A 15,503-nucleotide genomic window follows, 5' to 3' on the forward strand; every position below is an offset into this window, starting at 1 on the left:
CATGAGATTTTCCAGGCAAGAGTACTGGAGTGGGTTGCCATTTCCTTCTCCAGACAATCTTCCCGACCCAGGGATCGAACCCAGGTTTCCTGCACTGCAGGCAGATTCTTTACCGACTGAGCTACAAGGGAAGCCAGCCAATAAAAGCCTGTGCCTTTTCTAAGATGAGAACCACCCAAACAAGATGAATAGGGCCTGTCCAAGATGTAGTGTAGTCACGTAGTCCTGTCAAACTCTTTGAGACCCCATGGGCTGTAGCCTGCCACGCTCCTCCGTCCATGGAATTCTTTAGGCAAGAATACTGGAGTGGGATTGCCATTTCCTTCTCCAAGGAATCAAACCCAGGTCTCCTGCATTTCGGACAGAGTCTTTACTGTCTGAGCCACAAAGGAAGCCCTCCTGGGATGTAACCTTCCCCTCTCCTGAACACTCTTCATTTTTGCTGCTTTTCAGCTTTTTCAGCCCTTCTTTCTGTCAACATAGGAAAAGGCCTGATTTCTCCCTCCAGTTTGCCTGAATTAGCTCTTTGAACCCTGTATTTCTGTCGATTGTCCACCATTTTAGAAAAACCAAGTGCTGGGACTACCCTGGTGGTCCAGTGGTTAAGAACCTACCTGCCAATGCAGGGGACACGGGTTCAATCCCTGGTCTGAGAGGACCCCACATGCCTTGGGGCAACTAACCCCAAGTACCTCAACTACTGAAGTCTGTGTGCCCTAGAGCCAGTGCTCCACAACAAGAGAAACTGGCGCAATGAGAGTAGCCCCGCAACTAGAGTAGCCCCCGTTCACTGCAGCTAAGCCTGAGCAGCAACGAAGACCCAGCACAGCTAATAAATAAATTAAAAAACACAGTACAGGTCCTTCATTTCCCTCCCTGCTGCCTTCCCCCACCCCCACCACAACATATTGGTCTAAACCAATGATCAGACAGGCCCTGAATACGAGGCAAGCTAACTGATGCCACCTGACTCCTTTCTTCTTGGTAATCTGTCTTCTCCCCTAGAAGTTTCTTAAGCACATCCACCACCCTCGGTACCTGAGATCTGGAATCCAAAGGAATGTTAACAAATATCGTTTTCTGCTGAATAATAATCTAAGGCATGAGGAAGACATATTGTAAAATATATTTTAAGTAATTCAAATAGTAAGAATCTTTAAGTGCTCAGTATATGGGTTTGTGGCTTAAAAAACAGTAAGCAGAAGAAACATCAAAGCCCTACATGATGCAGCCAGTACACAGTGGTCCTTGGTGGAAAGGATGGTGGATGTAATCTCCCAAATGTTGTCTTGGACTTGCACATACTTTTTACCTTCGTTCGTTTTCTTCATCAGAAATGTATTTTGGAACTCAGTTCTTGACATCCATGAGCACAGCTTAGTAACATTTGGGCCAATGAATTTCTGTTCGTTTAAGCTCAGAAGCATCCCTTGGCCTGACTTTCTCTCTCTCTTGCCATATCACGGAACTCTGACATAGACTTTCACTAAAATCCCCACCAGTAAGATGACAAGGACCGCCAGGAGCAGGAGCCCCCGCCGCAGCACCAGCTGTCTCCCGGACAACCTCCATGCGGCCCTGGGATGGACTTCGAGACACTCTTCTTGGCGCATCTGCTGATCCGACTGAGTCTCCTCTTTCTGTCCAACATCTCTTATCAACATTCCTCCACGGTTTTCAGGGCCCACTGGAGGGGAAAGTGAACTCAGCACTTTAAAAGGATATTTTTCATCTGTATAAAAGGAAAAGCACGTATGCAGTACCTGCTGGGAGAATGATAATTCAGGAAGCAGTTGCTTCCTGACCACGAATAAAGAAAATCCTGACTCAGGTGTTGTCCATGAATCCACAGACACTGACTAGATCCTGGTGGGGTCAGCATGGGCTCTGCCCCATTGTGTACAAAGCCAAGTAAGGTAGCTCTTTAGGTTAACAGTTTTGTTGTTTAGCTGCTAAGTCGTGTCTGGCTCTTTGCAACCCCATGGACTATAGCCTGCCAGGCTCCTCTGTCCATGGGATTTTCCAGGCAAGAATACTGGAGTGGGTTGCCATTTCCACCTCCAGGGTATCTTCCCAACCCAGGGATCAAACCTGCGTCTCCTGCACCAGCAGGTGGATTCTTTACCACTGAGCCACCAGGGAAGCCCTAGTTTAACAGGCTTAGGGGAAATGTTCAAGGGGGCCAGCACCACCAATTAGCATCTCAGAAAGAAAATAAGGTCAGTGGAGGAAAGGATGACCTAAGAGGTGATTCAAGAGCGTTCACAGCACGTTGGCAGGGGAGATGCAAGCCTTCCCGTTAGAGGACCCTCTAAAAACCGGGCAGGATAGTGACCCAGACCTAGGTTTAGTCTCATGGTACTTCAGAAGAGGAACAGTAAGGAAAACACCCTAAATGCTTGCACCTGTACTGAATTGATCACCTGCAACTCTTAATCATCTATGGCAGCATGTCTGAGTCAGCAATTAAAGCAAACAAACTTCAGCTGTTGACCTGAAGCTGGATGCTCCCTATCGTTTGTTTCGGAGGCATTATTTCCCTATTTAAATGGGAGCTCAGCACAGCAAATCTAGTTGTGAACACCTAGAGGGGCCTTTCCAAGAGCAGGGGCAGATGTATCATACCTGGGCAAAATGGGTCCTGAGGGAGCGTGGCCATCCCATTGCCGGCCATTCTTCGCTTCAGATTGGCGTGTTCCTGAGCCTAGGAGAGGGGATGCATCAGTCCATAGGCTCCATCACAGTGCAGCCACACACCTGGCCGTACCCTTGCTGAGGAAAAACCCAGCCATTTTCTCTCACTGACAGGTAACACAGGAGCCTCTCCAGTTAACAAGCATGGAATCCTCTTTTCTAATGATTGACGTGAGGCCAGTGCATGGGAAAGGTTGGCTGTAAAAAAGACGAGGAAAGTTGGGGACCAACCGTAGGATTCTCCCTTCCTCTTCCTTCATTCATTTTCTCTGTCACCTACTTAACACACTGCCCTGACCCTAGAAAGTTCATAAAGAAAGATGCCCACAGGTATCTTAATGAAACTTTGTTGTTCGGTGGGTAAGTCATGTCTGACTTTGCAACCCCGTGAACTGCAGCCAGGCAAACAGGATATAGTTGCTGGCATCCCACCTTTCTCTCCACTTCTAAATCTTGTCCTGAAATGGGCTGTTCAGGAGCAAGGCAGACGTCTAACATAGGACCCAGGGGGGAAAAGACCTTCTGTTCTACTGAATGAATAAACAAAGGGGAACAGATGTCCTTCACACCTGAGTTAATAAGCCCAGTTAAAACAGCAATGATATATACTCAATATTTTGTATTAGGGAAAAGAATCTGAAAAAGAAAAGGGTCTTCCTTGGCGGTCATGGTTAGGATGTTGCACTTCCACTGCACAGGGTATGGGTTCAATCCCTGGTCAGGGAACTAAGATCCCACATGCCACGTGGTGCGGCCAAAAAATAAAAATATTTTTAAGATTTAAAGAGTATATATATATATATATATATCTGTGTGTGTATAAATGAGTCACTGTGCTGTACACCTGAAACTCACATGACATTGTAAATCAATTACACATCAATAAAATAAAACAATGATAAAAAAGGTAGCATTTATAATAATAATAATAATAAACCTTCCAAAATAAGGCAAAGAAAGGCAAAGCTGGTTCTGTGTGTTTTCCAGGGCAGGACGGCAGTGTCCATAGTTACCTGCTGGCAGGCTTTTTTCCAGTTTAGCCGGGCAATGAAGCCGAGGAAACACGCAGCCTGAGAGATGGTACAGATGGTGATTCCTGACCACAGACCTGGAGGTGGGGATAATTAACAGAAGTTAACTCGGTGGAAAGCCAGCTGCCCTGGGGAGTGTGTTTCTCCTAAATCACTTCTGAGAATCTGTTCTTATAGCAAAGGAGGGGCCCACAGTGAGCCAGAAACCTCCACCCTGCTCACTCTTGGTTTCCAGGAGGTTCCAGGGAGCCCAGAACCCTGAGGCCACTCTTGGGTTTGTGGATCTCAGAACAAATATCTGCAGGCTGTTTTTGGCCTTTGCAACCATAATGCTTGGCTATTAGGAAAAGTGAATATTCCAGGACAAACTGCTTTCTAGCAGCACCTGCAGACTCCCAATACCTTGTATCATCTTCCTCAACCAAGCAGACTCTACAAACTCTGCCACTCTACAAACGCAGACGTCGAGAATTCCCTGGCAGTTCAGGTGCTAAGACTCCACACTTTGACCTAAAAACCCTGCCCCAGACACTCACACAGGACCCAGAGGGGGACCTGAGTGACGAGGGTTCTGCCCAAGAGTGAACCCACAGCAGAGTCAGAAACTCCAAACTGAGAGACTGAATATCCAAGCTGACAGTAGTCTCAGTTGTCAGGTCTTACACAAAAATAGACCTCTGACCCACAATCTAAAGCAACCTGTCTAGGAAGCCAATCCCTTACCTGTAACTGACAGGCGAGAAGCCAGTCTGCTTCACATCAGACTCCTGAGAGGCCAGATCATTCTTTAGGGATAAGCTAAACAATTTCTGCAATAACTGATGCAAAATGTCCAAGCTTTGACTTGTAACTGACAGCCTCCCTAATTTCTGTCCTGGTTTCCCACTTAAGACCACCCAGAGAAAAGCAAACGTGCCCCCTGACCAGGCACACAGGATGCCCCACTTCTGGGCCTCCCCTTTGTCCCACCGTGGCTCCCTCCCCTGCCCCTGCCATGTAGCCGGCTAGATCTGGGTAAGGTGACAGGGGCTGGATGGGACTCATGCTTTAAGGCTTGGGTGGCCAGATCTCATGCACATTTTTCAACTCTGCTCCTTGGTACCCATCAGCCCATATTGTACTTTACAGGTGTGATCAGCCTGATCTTTAGAACAGTCAACCTGTCACTCCTACAGTGGACCCAGTGAAAGCAAAGCCTTCCTCTTCTGAAAATTCCCATTACACAGAAACCACAAGCTCCTCCACCCATCTTAAACATCAGATAACCACCTACGTGTGTGTGTGCATGCTAAGTCGCTTCTGACTGTGTGACTCCATGGACTGTAGCCCACCAGGCTCCTCTGTCCATGGGATTCTTCAGGCAAGAATACTGGAGTGGGTTGTCATGCCCTCCTCGAGGGGATCTTCCTGACCCAGGGACTGAACTCGTTTCTCTTGCATCTCCTGCTTTGGCAGGTGGGTTCTTTACCACCAACATTACCTGGGAAGCCCATAACCAGCTACCTCCAGCTGTATTTTGAAAGCTAGGAGTTAAATTTCCAAGGATTTCACTATACTATTGAAAAGATACCTGTTTGACTCAAGGAGGAATGCTGAAACGGGATGGTTATCAGGATTCCCTGGACAGGACCCAAAAAATCAATGTTGGGAAAGCCTCAGGGATTTAGGATGGCCATTGTGATTTTCTGGCCTTGCCCGTGAGAACCTGTAGCTCCTGACACTTCTCAGGGCTCCTGGTGTAGGTGGACAGCACGTCCTGCCAGAAGGGATACGAGTTTCAACACCAGTTGGTACAGGGAGTGTCCACTGTCTTCTCACAGAGCCCTCACTTCCTCAGAGTCCCCAGCTTTTTTTAAAAAAATTATTAATTTTTATTTGGCTACACTGGGTCTTAATTGCAGCATGTGGGATCTAGTTCCCCAACCAGAAATCAAACCCAGGCCCCCTGCATTGGGAGCAAGGAGTCCTATCCACTGGACCCCCAGGGAAGTTCCCCCCAACATCTTTTATATATGAATCAATATATAACATTATATTATTTCCAGTGTATAACACCATGATTCAATATCTGTGAAATGACCACCTCCATAAATTCAGTTAACACCCATCACCTCACATAGCTACACAATTTTTTTTGCTTATGATGAGAACTTTTAAGATCTACTCTCAGCAATTTTCAAATATACAATATGGTATTATTAACTACAGGCTTCCCAGGTGGCACAGTGGTGAAGAATCCACCAGCAAAGCAGGAGACGCAGGTTCAATCCCTGGGTTGGGAAGATCCCCTGGAGGAGGAAATAGCAACCCACCCAGTATTCTTGCCTGGGAAATCCCATGGACAGAGGAGCCTGGTGGGCTGCAGTCCATGGGGTTGCAGAGAGTTGGACAAGAGAGTGATGGAGCGGCTGTCACCATGCTGTAGATCACACCCCCACACCCCCAGGACTTATTTTCCAACTGCAAGTTTGCACCCTAACATTTTTTTAAGGTGATCCTTACCTCTGCCTATGCTGTACACTCTGTAGGTGAGCTTTTGTTAAACAGCAGAGCGGGCCTAGTACAGCTCTTGGGACATAGATCTATACTTCAAAGTGAATTTCTATAATATTAATATTTTCCTTAGCTATGTCACTGGCAAACCCCAAAATATGAATAATGCCAGGAATTCTCTGGAGGTCCAGTGATTAGCACTTGGCACTTTGACTGCCAAGAACCCAGGTTCAATCCCTGGTCAGGAAACTAAGATCTCACAAACTGCCAGAAAATAAGATTTAAAATGACTTTCAAAAATATGAATAAGGCCAGAAACTCAGAATAAATAATTTTCCACACCAATGAAGTTTGCCTTGGCAACTCCATTCTTTGGACATCTCCCATATTTTTCATTAAAATATTATTGAACGAGAAAAATGTGCAACATACAAGACACATTGATCTGAAAGCTGAGTCTCCTTATCAGATGATGCCTCTGCCTCTGAGCTAGCCAAGAGCTGAGGGATACAGATGAGCACTGTCTCCACTGAACCCAGCTAGTGTGCTCAGGTTTTAATGTAATCACGTATTAACGCTGATGTACACCCAAGTATTATTTTAGAAATCAAAGCTGGGCAGTCACCCGTTTCTCTGTTCTTTTAAAGCGGCGTCTCAAAATCTGTCTCCGAGCTCTGACAGCCACCTCCCAGGCCGTGATCCCGGCTCTTCCTGCTCTGGGGGAGGCTTACCCAGCAGTCCAAGCCCAGCAGCAAACATGAGGGAGATCCCGATGGGAAGACCGAGCACGTAGTACCCGACAGCGTTGATGATGGCGCCCGCCTTCTGGTTCCCGGTGCCTCGCAGGATGCCTCCACAGGTGCACTGCAGGCAGACGCCAGTCCTGTGAACACGGCTCATGCTGCCCCACGACGCCCACCCCGGCACCCCCCACCTCAGGGGACTCTGCCTCAAGTCCAGGGCCTCGTGAAGTGGACGTGAGAGGAATATCCCACCTCCCCGCCGCTCTTCTCTGTTAAAATCTACCATCGTCAGCAGAAACTCGTGGATCGTAAAGGCGGCTGAGGTGGTACCACCGCTCAGTACTCACAGCCAGCCCTTCGAAGAGATGCGAAACCGCGTAAATCGGGACCACCTGGGCCACCAGGGAGACGATCTCTCTGTCAGGAGAACAAAGCAGAGCATGACTGGGAGGCGGACGTGGGCAGAGAGCAGGGCAGTGTGGCTCCTGGTGACCGTATTCTGACCGCCAGGCAGGGCTCCGCGTCTGTGTGGAGCCAACAGGCTCAGGTGTCCCGCCAACAACCTTTTCAGGGACAGTCCTACCTTGTTTTGGTCTGCAGTGGAAACTACTGTATCTCAAGACTTTTAGAAAACATATAGTCCCTGTGGTCAACATAAACAGTTCAGCCATATGATTTCACTAAAAAAGAATGCATATAATGTATACATGTAGCTGATTCACTTAGCTGTACACCTGAAATTTAACACAACACTACAAATCAACTAGACTCCCAATAAAGTTAAAATGAAAGTCAATCAAATGATTCTGTACTCCTCTCCTGCACCCCCCAAAATAAAATGGGGGTTATAGAGCCATCCTCCTTTTCACACAATTCCATGCACGTCCCCTCCAAGTGTCTGAGTGACGCACAACAGGATCAGGGTCAGGCTCCCTCCAGGGAACCAGGCTGGCAAGTTCTAAAGGCCACAGATAGAGTTTACAGAGCTGGCCTTGACCCTCACCTCTACAGCTAGAGACAGAAAGACACTGCCAGGGGCCGAAACGGCCGAGTATTCCCAATTCCTTCAAGTGGTTAACGAAGAAATGGCTGTCTGGCAGTAAATGTTGGTTGAATGAATAAATAATTAAGACATCCAGCACAGAACAGGATGGTCCCCCCTCCCTGCCAAACAAGGACAGAAGTACAGTTCTTTTATTCAAATGTTATTTTGCTTTTAATAGGTAACATATGCCAATGGTTAAAAGAAATTAAACAACATGAAAAGCATATGGAGGAAAATCTTATTTCCATTCCTTCCCCACTCCTCCCGTGACCTGCCCCCAAACCAAGGAACAGTTCTGGGCACTGTCTTTGTCCAGTGTTCATGAAAATAAAAGCAAGCACAAATATATATTCTTCTTTCCCCTTCTGGACCTGGTGTATGATTTCATGTTCTGACATTCTCTTCATGATGTTCTGTACCTTGACTTTTCTGCCTCGTGTATTACATTCACTTTTTAAAAATCTTATATATTTATTTTTGGCTGTGCTGTGTCTTCGTTGCTGTGTGGTATTTTCTCTAGTTGTGGTGAGCAGGGGCTACCCTTCCTTACAATGGGGGAGCTTCTCATTGCAGTGGCTTCTGTTGCAGAGCACGGGCTCTAGGTCTCGTGGGCTGGTAGTCGTGGCTCCCGGGCTCCAGAGCACAGGCTCAGTAATCGTGGTGCATGGGCTTACTTGCTCCATGGCAAGTGGGATCTTCCCGGACCAGGGTTCAAACTTGTGTCTCCTGATGTGGCAGATGGACTTTCCACCACTGAGCCACTAGGGAAGCCCCTATATTCACATTCCATCAGGATATATTATTATGCTGCTGAATCCTATCTACTCATATTTTATTTTGGATTTTAAAATTGACATTAATTAGGAAGATTGGCCTGTGGATTGCTTTCTTTTTTTATGTGAATACTTTGTCAGCTTCGGTACCGACATACTTGCTTCCTAAACAGAATGAGGAAATTTTCTTTTTTCTGGAACAGTTAAGGCAGCATTGGGATTATCTACGTCTTAAAGATTTCATAGAATTCTCCTTTGAAACGCTCCGGAGCTGGTGCTTTTATTTTCATTTTTGGCGGTACTGCGAGGCATGTGGGATCTAGTTCCCCAACCAGGGACTGAACCCGGGACCCTTTCAGTGGAAGCACAGTCGTAACCACTGGACCACCAGGGAAGCCGCTGGAGTTGGTGTTTTTTAATACATATGTATATATATTTTTTATTTGGCTGCACTGGGTCTTAGTTGTGGCATTCGGGATCTCTTAGTCACAGCATGTGAGATCTAGTTCCCTGACCAGGGATAGCACTCAGGCCCCCTGCATTGGGAGCTTGGAGTCTTAGCCACCGGACTACCAGGGAAGTCCCCTGGTACTTTAAAAATAACTATTTCTTATTTCATCTAAACAAATTGATCTATTTAGACCTATGTTTTCTAGAATAATTTTTTAATTAAAAATTTTTTGTAATTTGTATTGAAGCAAAGTTGATTTACAATGTGTTAGTTTTAGGTGTTAGCACAGGGATTCAGTTATACAGATACATGTGCATATACTTTTTCAGTATATACTGAAAAAGTCTTTGTTGGTAGCATAAGTTTTGAGAAGTTATTTCCCCACGTTTTAAATGTACTTGCAAAAGTTGTGCAAACTAGTCTCTTCCACTTTAAGAAAACTACGGTTTTTCAGTCATTTCCCCGTTTCTGACTGCATAGAGGTGCACACTGCCTTTCTGCCCTTTGTTTGGGTCAGGCATCTGTGTCATCCTCAGAATGTGTCATTAGTTCTGCCAGTTTCAGCTGAGCTTGGCCGTATCACAAATAATTTGATTTTGTGAGTTTTCTATGTCTCCTAATTCCATAAAAAATCCCATTGGTGGGACTCTTGTTTTTCACTCTATTCCCTGCTCTATTTGATTTTCCAAAAGTGCACAGATTGAGAATCAAACTTCCTACCAGGTTCTGCTGAAGCCATCCTGCAAGACAGACTTCTGATCAAGTGAAGAAGCTGAGCATGATCTCTGGCTACATCTGACTCACTCTGATGTGAGGGATATTCAAACATTTCACAGCAAAACGGCAAAGGCTGAAAGGTGACAACCCACCACCAGAAGTCAAAAGACAGATTCCCGAGGCATAGTCTGAGGGTCAGTTCCATCCACACCACCTGCTTTGTGAATCTAGGAGGGACAAGTCAATTCTGCATTTTGTAACTGCTGACGAATCCCAGTTACGGACTTCCCCGGTGGTCCAGTGGTTAAGACTCTGCACTCCCAATGCAGGGGGCGTGGGTTCGATCCCAGGTTGGGGAACTAAGATCCCACATGTCACATGGTTCAGCAAAAATAAATAAATAAATAAAAAGAAGCCCAAGGAAGGGGTAACAGCACAATATAGCTACCGAGTCAGCATACACTGTGGCCTCGTGGATGAAAGCTATCAAACCAACCTAACGGGATCTGCAGAGCACGGGGGACTTTGCTGGTGCAAGAATTCTTCAGTGATTGATCGATAATGTGATGTGTGGAGACAGCTCAGGGGTGAGAGTTCCACTTCAGTTCAGATGGACAAACACATTACAAGACTACTGCCAGCCAGGCACTTGGGCAGCTTCTGGGCCACCAAGATGACTCATGTTGTTGGGAAGGAAGTACTTTAGTGAAGATGGAGGCAGTGGTACCCAAAAGGAGTTACCATCTTTAAAAGATGTGAGTACTCCACTAGCAGAAACATACACCCACCACCCATGCCCACTGAGTCGGCTTCTAGATTATAAATTAGTTCCTACATCCTATCCGTTCTTGCCAGGTAACAACTGCATCTCTGATCTTGGAGGTGACTCAGGCTCCCCACCAAGATGCAACCATCCAGGAGGCCCAGTGTGAAAGCAGCTCCCACCGACCAGATTTACATCCCAGGAAAACCTCCACACTCACTGGTCCTTGGTGAAAACGTAGCCCACGACATCCTTGCAGCCTAACAACAGGACACAAAAGATGACAGCAAAGAGCCCTGGAGATCAGATGGCAGGAGAAGCACACGGTGAGAGAGGGGGTCTGCAGGGAAGGGCGTGGGGGCTGTGGGCGCATCCCCGAGTCTAGGCACCTGTGACCAGCAGGGCGACGGCGGAGGACGTCTTGGCCTGCTCGATGTCCCTGGCCCCCAGTGCATTCCCCACCCGGACGCTGGCGGCCACGCTGAAGCCTGTGGGGACCTGAAATGAGGACGGTGATGCTGAGACTCAGTCCTCCAGTTAGTCCTACATGCACATGCACACCTGTGCGTACCCTGGTCCTTCCCACACCACAGGCCCTTCTGTTCCCACGTCCCAGGTGCATTTCTAAGGCGACACTTGGGGAGGACAAAGCCCTTCAGAATATCCAGCTGATGCTTTCAGTAAAAGAGAGTCAAAGGGAAGCCTTTGATGACCAGGGTTCTCCTCCAGAGCTTCAGCACCCTCTTCCTTCCTCTAGCTGAACAACATCCTGCCCACGCATGGGGTCCACTCAGCCATCCTCGGGCACGTGCCTGGGCACGTGGGACACTGCCATCTCTTGGCAGTCGTGAGCAGCGCTGCTAGGAACTTCAGTACAAACATCTGTTTTCATGCCTTGGGGGTCTAACCTACAAATGTCACCGAGTATCCACAGGCAACAGAGACAGGCGGGAGTGGAGCTCAGCCCTGCCTGCAGCACCGTCAGCTTTATCCCCCACCTGTCCCCACCGCATCTGTGTCATGAAACAGGAAAAGAGTTGGCATGTTTGACAAGCGTGTCATCAAACCGAGTCCTTCGGATTGGGGCCGCGTTAGGAGTCAGAGGACCGGGAGCAACCCAGTCCTCTGGACCGTCTCCCCAAAGCCCTCCAGCTCACAGGGAACACCGCCTGCCATACCAAAAGGACCCTCCCAGGATCCAGGGTGAAATGTGCCCTTCAGGAATCATTTTACAACCTGTACGCGCTGACCGCCTGTGCTCAGCAGTCTTTGGAGGGAAGCACACAGCCCCGCCCCAGGATGGGCTCATACACTCACCATGTACACGATGACGGCCAGCTCATACGCAATGGACTGGGCTCCCAGCTCAACCATGCCAAGGACACCTGTGGGAGAGGGGTGGGTGACTGCGTGCTTCCCACGGGCCCTGGCTGTCCCCCAGCCGCCACCAGCCGGCCCCATGCTGACCGCTCAGGAAGCTCCCGATCTCGTAGGCCCACCACTCGATGCACAGCATCAGCATGCTGGGGACGGCCAGGCGGAAGAAGGGGCCCCAGTCCTGCAGGCACTCCCAGGACCAGCCTGCAGGCGGGACACAGATGCGGTCGGTTGCGACATGAATGGCCACCGGGCAGGGGCTCGAGCCGAGACAGGAGTCGTGTCCAGGCAGGAGAAAGGCGGCCTTTACCTCCCCAGGTGTCCTGGTGCAGCCTCTTGGCGAGGATGTACAGGAAGAGGAGGAGAGCCAGGGTGAACTGGGAGACCGTGTTCGCCAGCGCCGAGCCCCTGGGCAGAAGAGAACATGCTGACGGGTACCCCACCTCTCCTGCTGGTGACACAGCAGCCCCGGTCACCTCCTCCAGAGCAGCATCCCCCCGCAGGGTCCAGAGCGGCCCAAGGAGGAGGGTCAGCGTGGACACCCCACCCCGCCCTGGAAATCCACAGGAGGCCACCCTGCTCCCTGACCCAGGACTCCCTGGGACTCACATAACCCCAAGATGCATCTGATAGAGGAACAGGTAGTTGGCGAGGGCGTTGACCAGGTTGGCAGCCACACCGGTCACCATCTGGGGCAGAATGATTCCCTGAAACGAGAGGCCGTGCTGGAGACCCATAGGGACCGCGACTGCCACCCAAACAGGCGCCCTCATGGCCAGCAGGGTGGCTGCCGCTCCCGTCCACTGGGCATTCCCTCCTCTGGGTCGGCCGGAAGGGCATCTTTCTGGCCACGGACACGCGGCAGGAGAGAGGGAAGCGGCAGAGAGGGAGGACGAGAGGTGGCTCGTGCACAGGAGCAGCGTGAGCACATCACCTTCCCCGGACACCTGGACCAATGCTGAAGGTCGGGAACTAAGGGGACGCTATGACCCTGGGATGGGCGACAGACCCGAGCAGGTCCAGGCCTCCCACATTTCTGACCGACTGAAGGCATGAGAGTGAAGCGACATGGGACCAGGGCTGACGTCTCTCCTTGCAGCATCAGGACAGAAAATGGACGCAGAGAAAGCCGGCTGTGATGAAGGCAGAAGCACTGCTTCCCCCGACTGGAAGGGGCTGCCCACCGCAAGGGGGTCACCTCACTGTACAACGTCACCTTTCAGATGAGCAGAGAGAGAAGATGTGGTGTGTATATACAATGGACGATGACTCGGCCATGGAAAAGAATGACATTTTGCCATTTGCAGTGCACGTGGAAGGCATTATGCTCAGTGAATTAAGTCAGAGAAAGACAAATACTATATGCTTTCACTTATGTATGGAATTTTAAAAATAAAACAGACTCACAAGCCCAGAGACCAAACCAGTGGTTACCAGTGGGAAGAGGGAAGGGGGAGGGGCAATATAGGAGGAGGGAATTAGGAGGTAGAACCCGCTATTAATATGTGAGTTAAATAATCTACAAGGACATACTGCACAACACAGGGAATGTAGCCAGTATGTTATAACAACGATACATGGGAATTAAAAATTATGAATCACTATATTGTATATCTGTAACTTATAGAATATTGTACATCAACTATACCCCAATTTTTAAAAAGTGCTACCTCCTTGTAAAGCATCATGCCCAAAATCATAGGCTGTTTGAAATTCTGCTCTTTGAAACCACAGTATAAATCAAACATCTTAGGACTCCCCTGGTGGTCCAGTGGTTAAGTATCCGCCTGTCAATGCAGGGCACACAAGTTCAATCCCTGGTCTCGGAAGATCCCACATGCTGCAGGTTAACTGAGCCCGGCCACCACAGCTGCTGAGCCTGGGTGCTAGGGCCCCCTCCCCACAACTAGAGGAAGCCCTCGAGCAGCAATGAAGACCCAGTGCAGCCTTCATTCATTAATTAATTTTAAAAAGCAGTCTGGATTTCCCACAGGAGCCACAGTGTCTCTGGACACAGCAATTGGGGAGGGAGGGCTTGGTCACTCTGCAGGGCAGGCGGACACTGGCCGCTTGCTTACGGCTCCTCTGCTCCGCCCTCCCTTCACACCGTCCTTCAGATCTCCCACCCCACCTCCACCCCCGCTCTGTGCCTGAGACCCATGCTCCCCTGGCTGCTCTGCATCCTGCGGGCTCATGGCTGCAGGCTCAGAGGCCAGACCAGGACCTTGCCAAGCACTCTGTTTACCGGGAGCCCTGGTCTGTTTCAGCAGGAGAGGCAGGTGACCCGATGGTTAGGTAGAGGCTGTGGGACCACCTGGCAGAGGGGGCCTGGGTGGGATCCCACTGAGGGAAAAGAGGAGAAACAGCGGAGGCACTGAGGAGGGACTGAGGCTAAGGCCCGTTGCACAGCTCCCTCTGCATCCCCACAAGCCTGCCCCTCACCTTTCTGCATCCTCCGCCCTTTAGTGACCCCAGTAACCTGTCCTCCACGTGTCACATAGGCAGCGGCTCCATCCTTTCCTTTTCTCCTGCATCTAGTCAGCCTGGGCAACCCCCTTCCATGTCCAGGCTCCCACTGCACCCCCCCAGTCTGGGTTGCACCCCCCTCTCCTTCCCACCTTGGGAAACTCACGTGTTCTCCACCACTCGAGTCCCCTTCCTGACCCCATGGCTCAGGACTCCTTCTTCTAGGTCGTCTCCCCTGCCTCAGGGCCTTCAGGGAGGGGTCCTCATACCCACTCCTCACTCAAGCACTAAGGAGCCCCACGTTTGTTGGGGGGCTGACAGGGCAAAGGCCCTCAAACAGGGTAACAAACTATGAGGGGACAGCCCAGAGTCCAGGGCACACGCTGGTTTCTGCCTCTTTACAGGCATTTCAAGTATACAATTCTGATACTAATAAAAACGTGGAACTTGTGGAAATCTTGTTCTGTTACGAGGATAGCACCTTAACTTTAAGGATGTTAAATAGGTAAAAAGCTTCCTTCTCCATCATCCTGCCCCTGTCACACAAGCCCGGGAGAGCCTGCCCTCATGGGCTGGTACCCTACCACCACCTGGCACCCTATTTATCTGGTCCTTCTGGAAGGAAGTCGACGGTCCCACACATGACTCCACACCTACAGAGCCAGGCTCTGGCCACTGCTGTTAGTCACCCACCAAGAGTCCTGATGACAGGAGGCACTTTCATGGGGAAGCGGGTGCTTTCACATCCCCAGATGGCGGGAGCTGAAAGGTCGCCCCCAACCCCTCTGGAGCCAGGTGATGGTGCAGGGCCAAGAATCCTCCCTGCTGGCCCACCAATAACAATATTTCCAAATGGGAACCGGATCCAACTTTTCCAGTGCCAATAACAACCTATCCTTTCCTTGACTCCTCAGCCCTGCGAGCACCCCTCGGGGAAACACCCCACAGGG

At 49.6% G+C, this 15,503-nt stretch overlaps 1 protein-coding gene, 1 long non-coding RNA gene and 1 other non-coding gene across 6 annotated transcripts in view; 2 read left to right on the forward strand and 1 right to left on the reverse strand.

The window, feature by feature from the left end:
* LOC113877072 overlaps nt 1–11,112 on the forward strand; it is a 60,501-nt gene extending 49,389 nt beyond the window's left edge. The window contains exons 3-4 of one of the 3 annotated variants that reach the window (XR_003506685.1): nt 9,923–10,702; nt 10,803–11,112. This is a non-coding gene — a long non-coding RNA (uncharacterized LOC113877072). The remainder of the gene's footprint in view (nt 1–9,922; nt 10,703–10,802) is intronic. The other 2 variants (XR_003506686.1, XR_003506684.1) reach the window with 2 other exon arrangements.
* Nucleotides 1,104–15,503, reverse strand: part of SLC47A1 (solute carrier family 47 member 1) — a 30,391-nt gene continuing 15,991 nt past the window's right edge. Inside the window, exons 7-17 of one of the 2 annotated variants that reach the window (XM_027516806.1) lie at nt 12,697–12,794; nt 12,398–12,495; nt 12,178–12,291; nt 12,028–12,095; nt 11,100–11,208; nt 10,931–11,006; nt 7,309–7,378; nt 6,950–7,082; nt 3,708–3,802; nt 2,626–2,704; nt 1,104–1,687 (exon numbers count right to left, since the gene is read on the reverse strand). In XM_027516806.1, the coding sequence (XP_027372607.1) occupies nt 1,461–1,687; nt 2,626–2,704; nt 3,708–3,802; nt 6,950–7,082; nt 7,309–7,378; nt 10,931–11,006; nt 11,100–11,208; nt 12,028–12,095; nt 12,178–12,291; nt 12,398–12,495; nt 12,697–12,794 (1,167 nt within the window). In that variant the 3' untranslated portion in view covers nt 1,104–1,460. Of the gene's footprint in view, nt 1,733–2,625; nt 2,705–3,707; nt 3,803–6,949; nt 7,083–7,308; nt 7,379–10,930; nt 11,007–11,099; nt 11,209–12,027; nt 12,096–12,177; nt 12,292–12,397; nt 12,496–12,696; nt 12,795–15,503 lie in introns of both variants that reach the window. The other variant, XM_027516805.1, reaches the window with a different exon arrangement.
* Nucleotides 10,234–10,306, forward strand: TRNAG-CCC. The gene has a single exon. It is a non-coding gene; the product is annotated as a tRNA-Gly (tRNA).

The sequence above is a fragment of the Bos indicus x Bos taurus genome, chromosome 19 (genome assembly GCF_003369695.1).
Source record: "Bos indicus x Bos taurus breed Angus x Brahman F1 hybrid chromosome 19, Bos_hybrid_MaternalHap_v2.0, whole genome shotgun sequence".
NCBI classification, from domain to species: domain Eukaryota; kingdom Metazoa; phylum Chordata; class Mammalia; order Artiodactyla; family Bovidae; genus Bos; species Bos indicus x Bos taurus.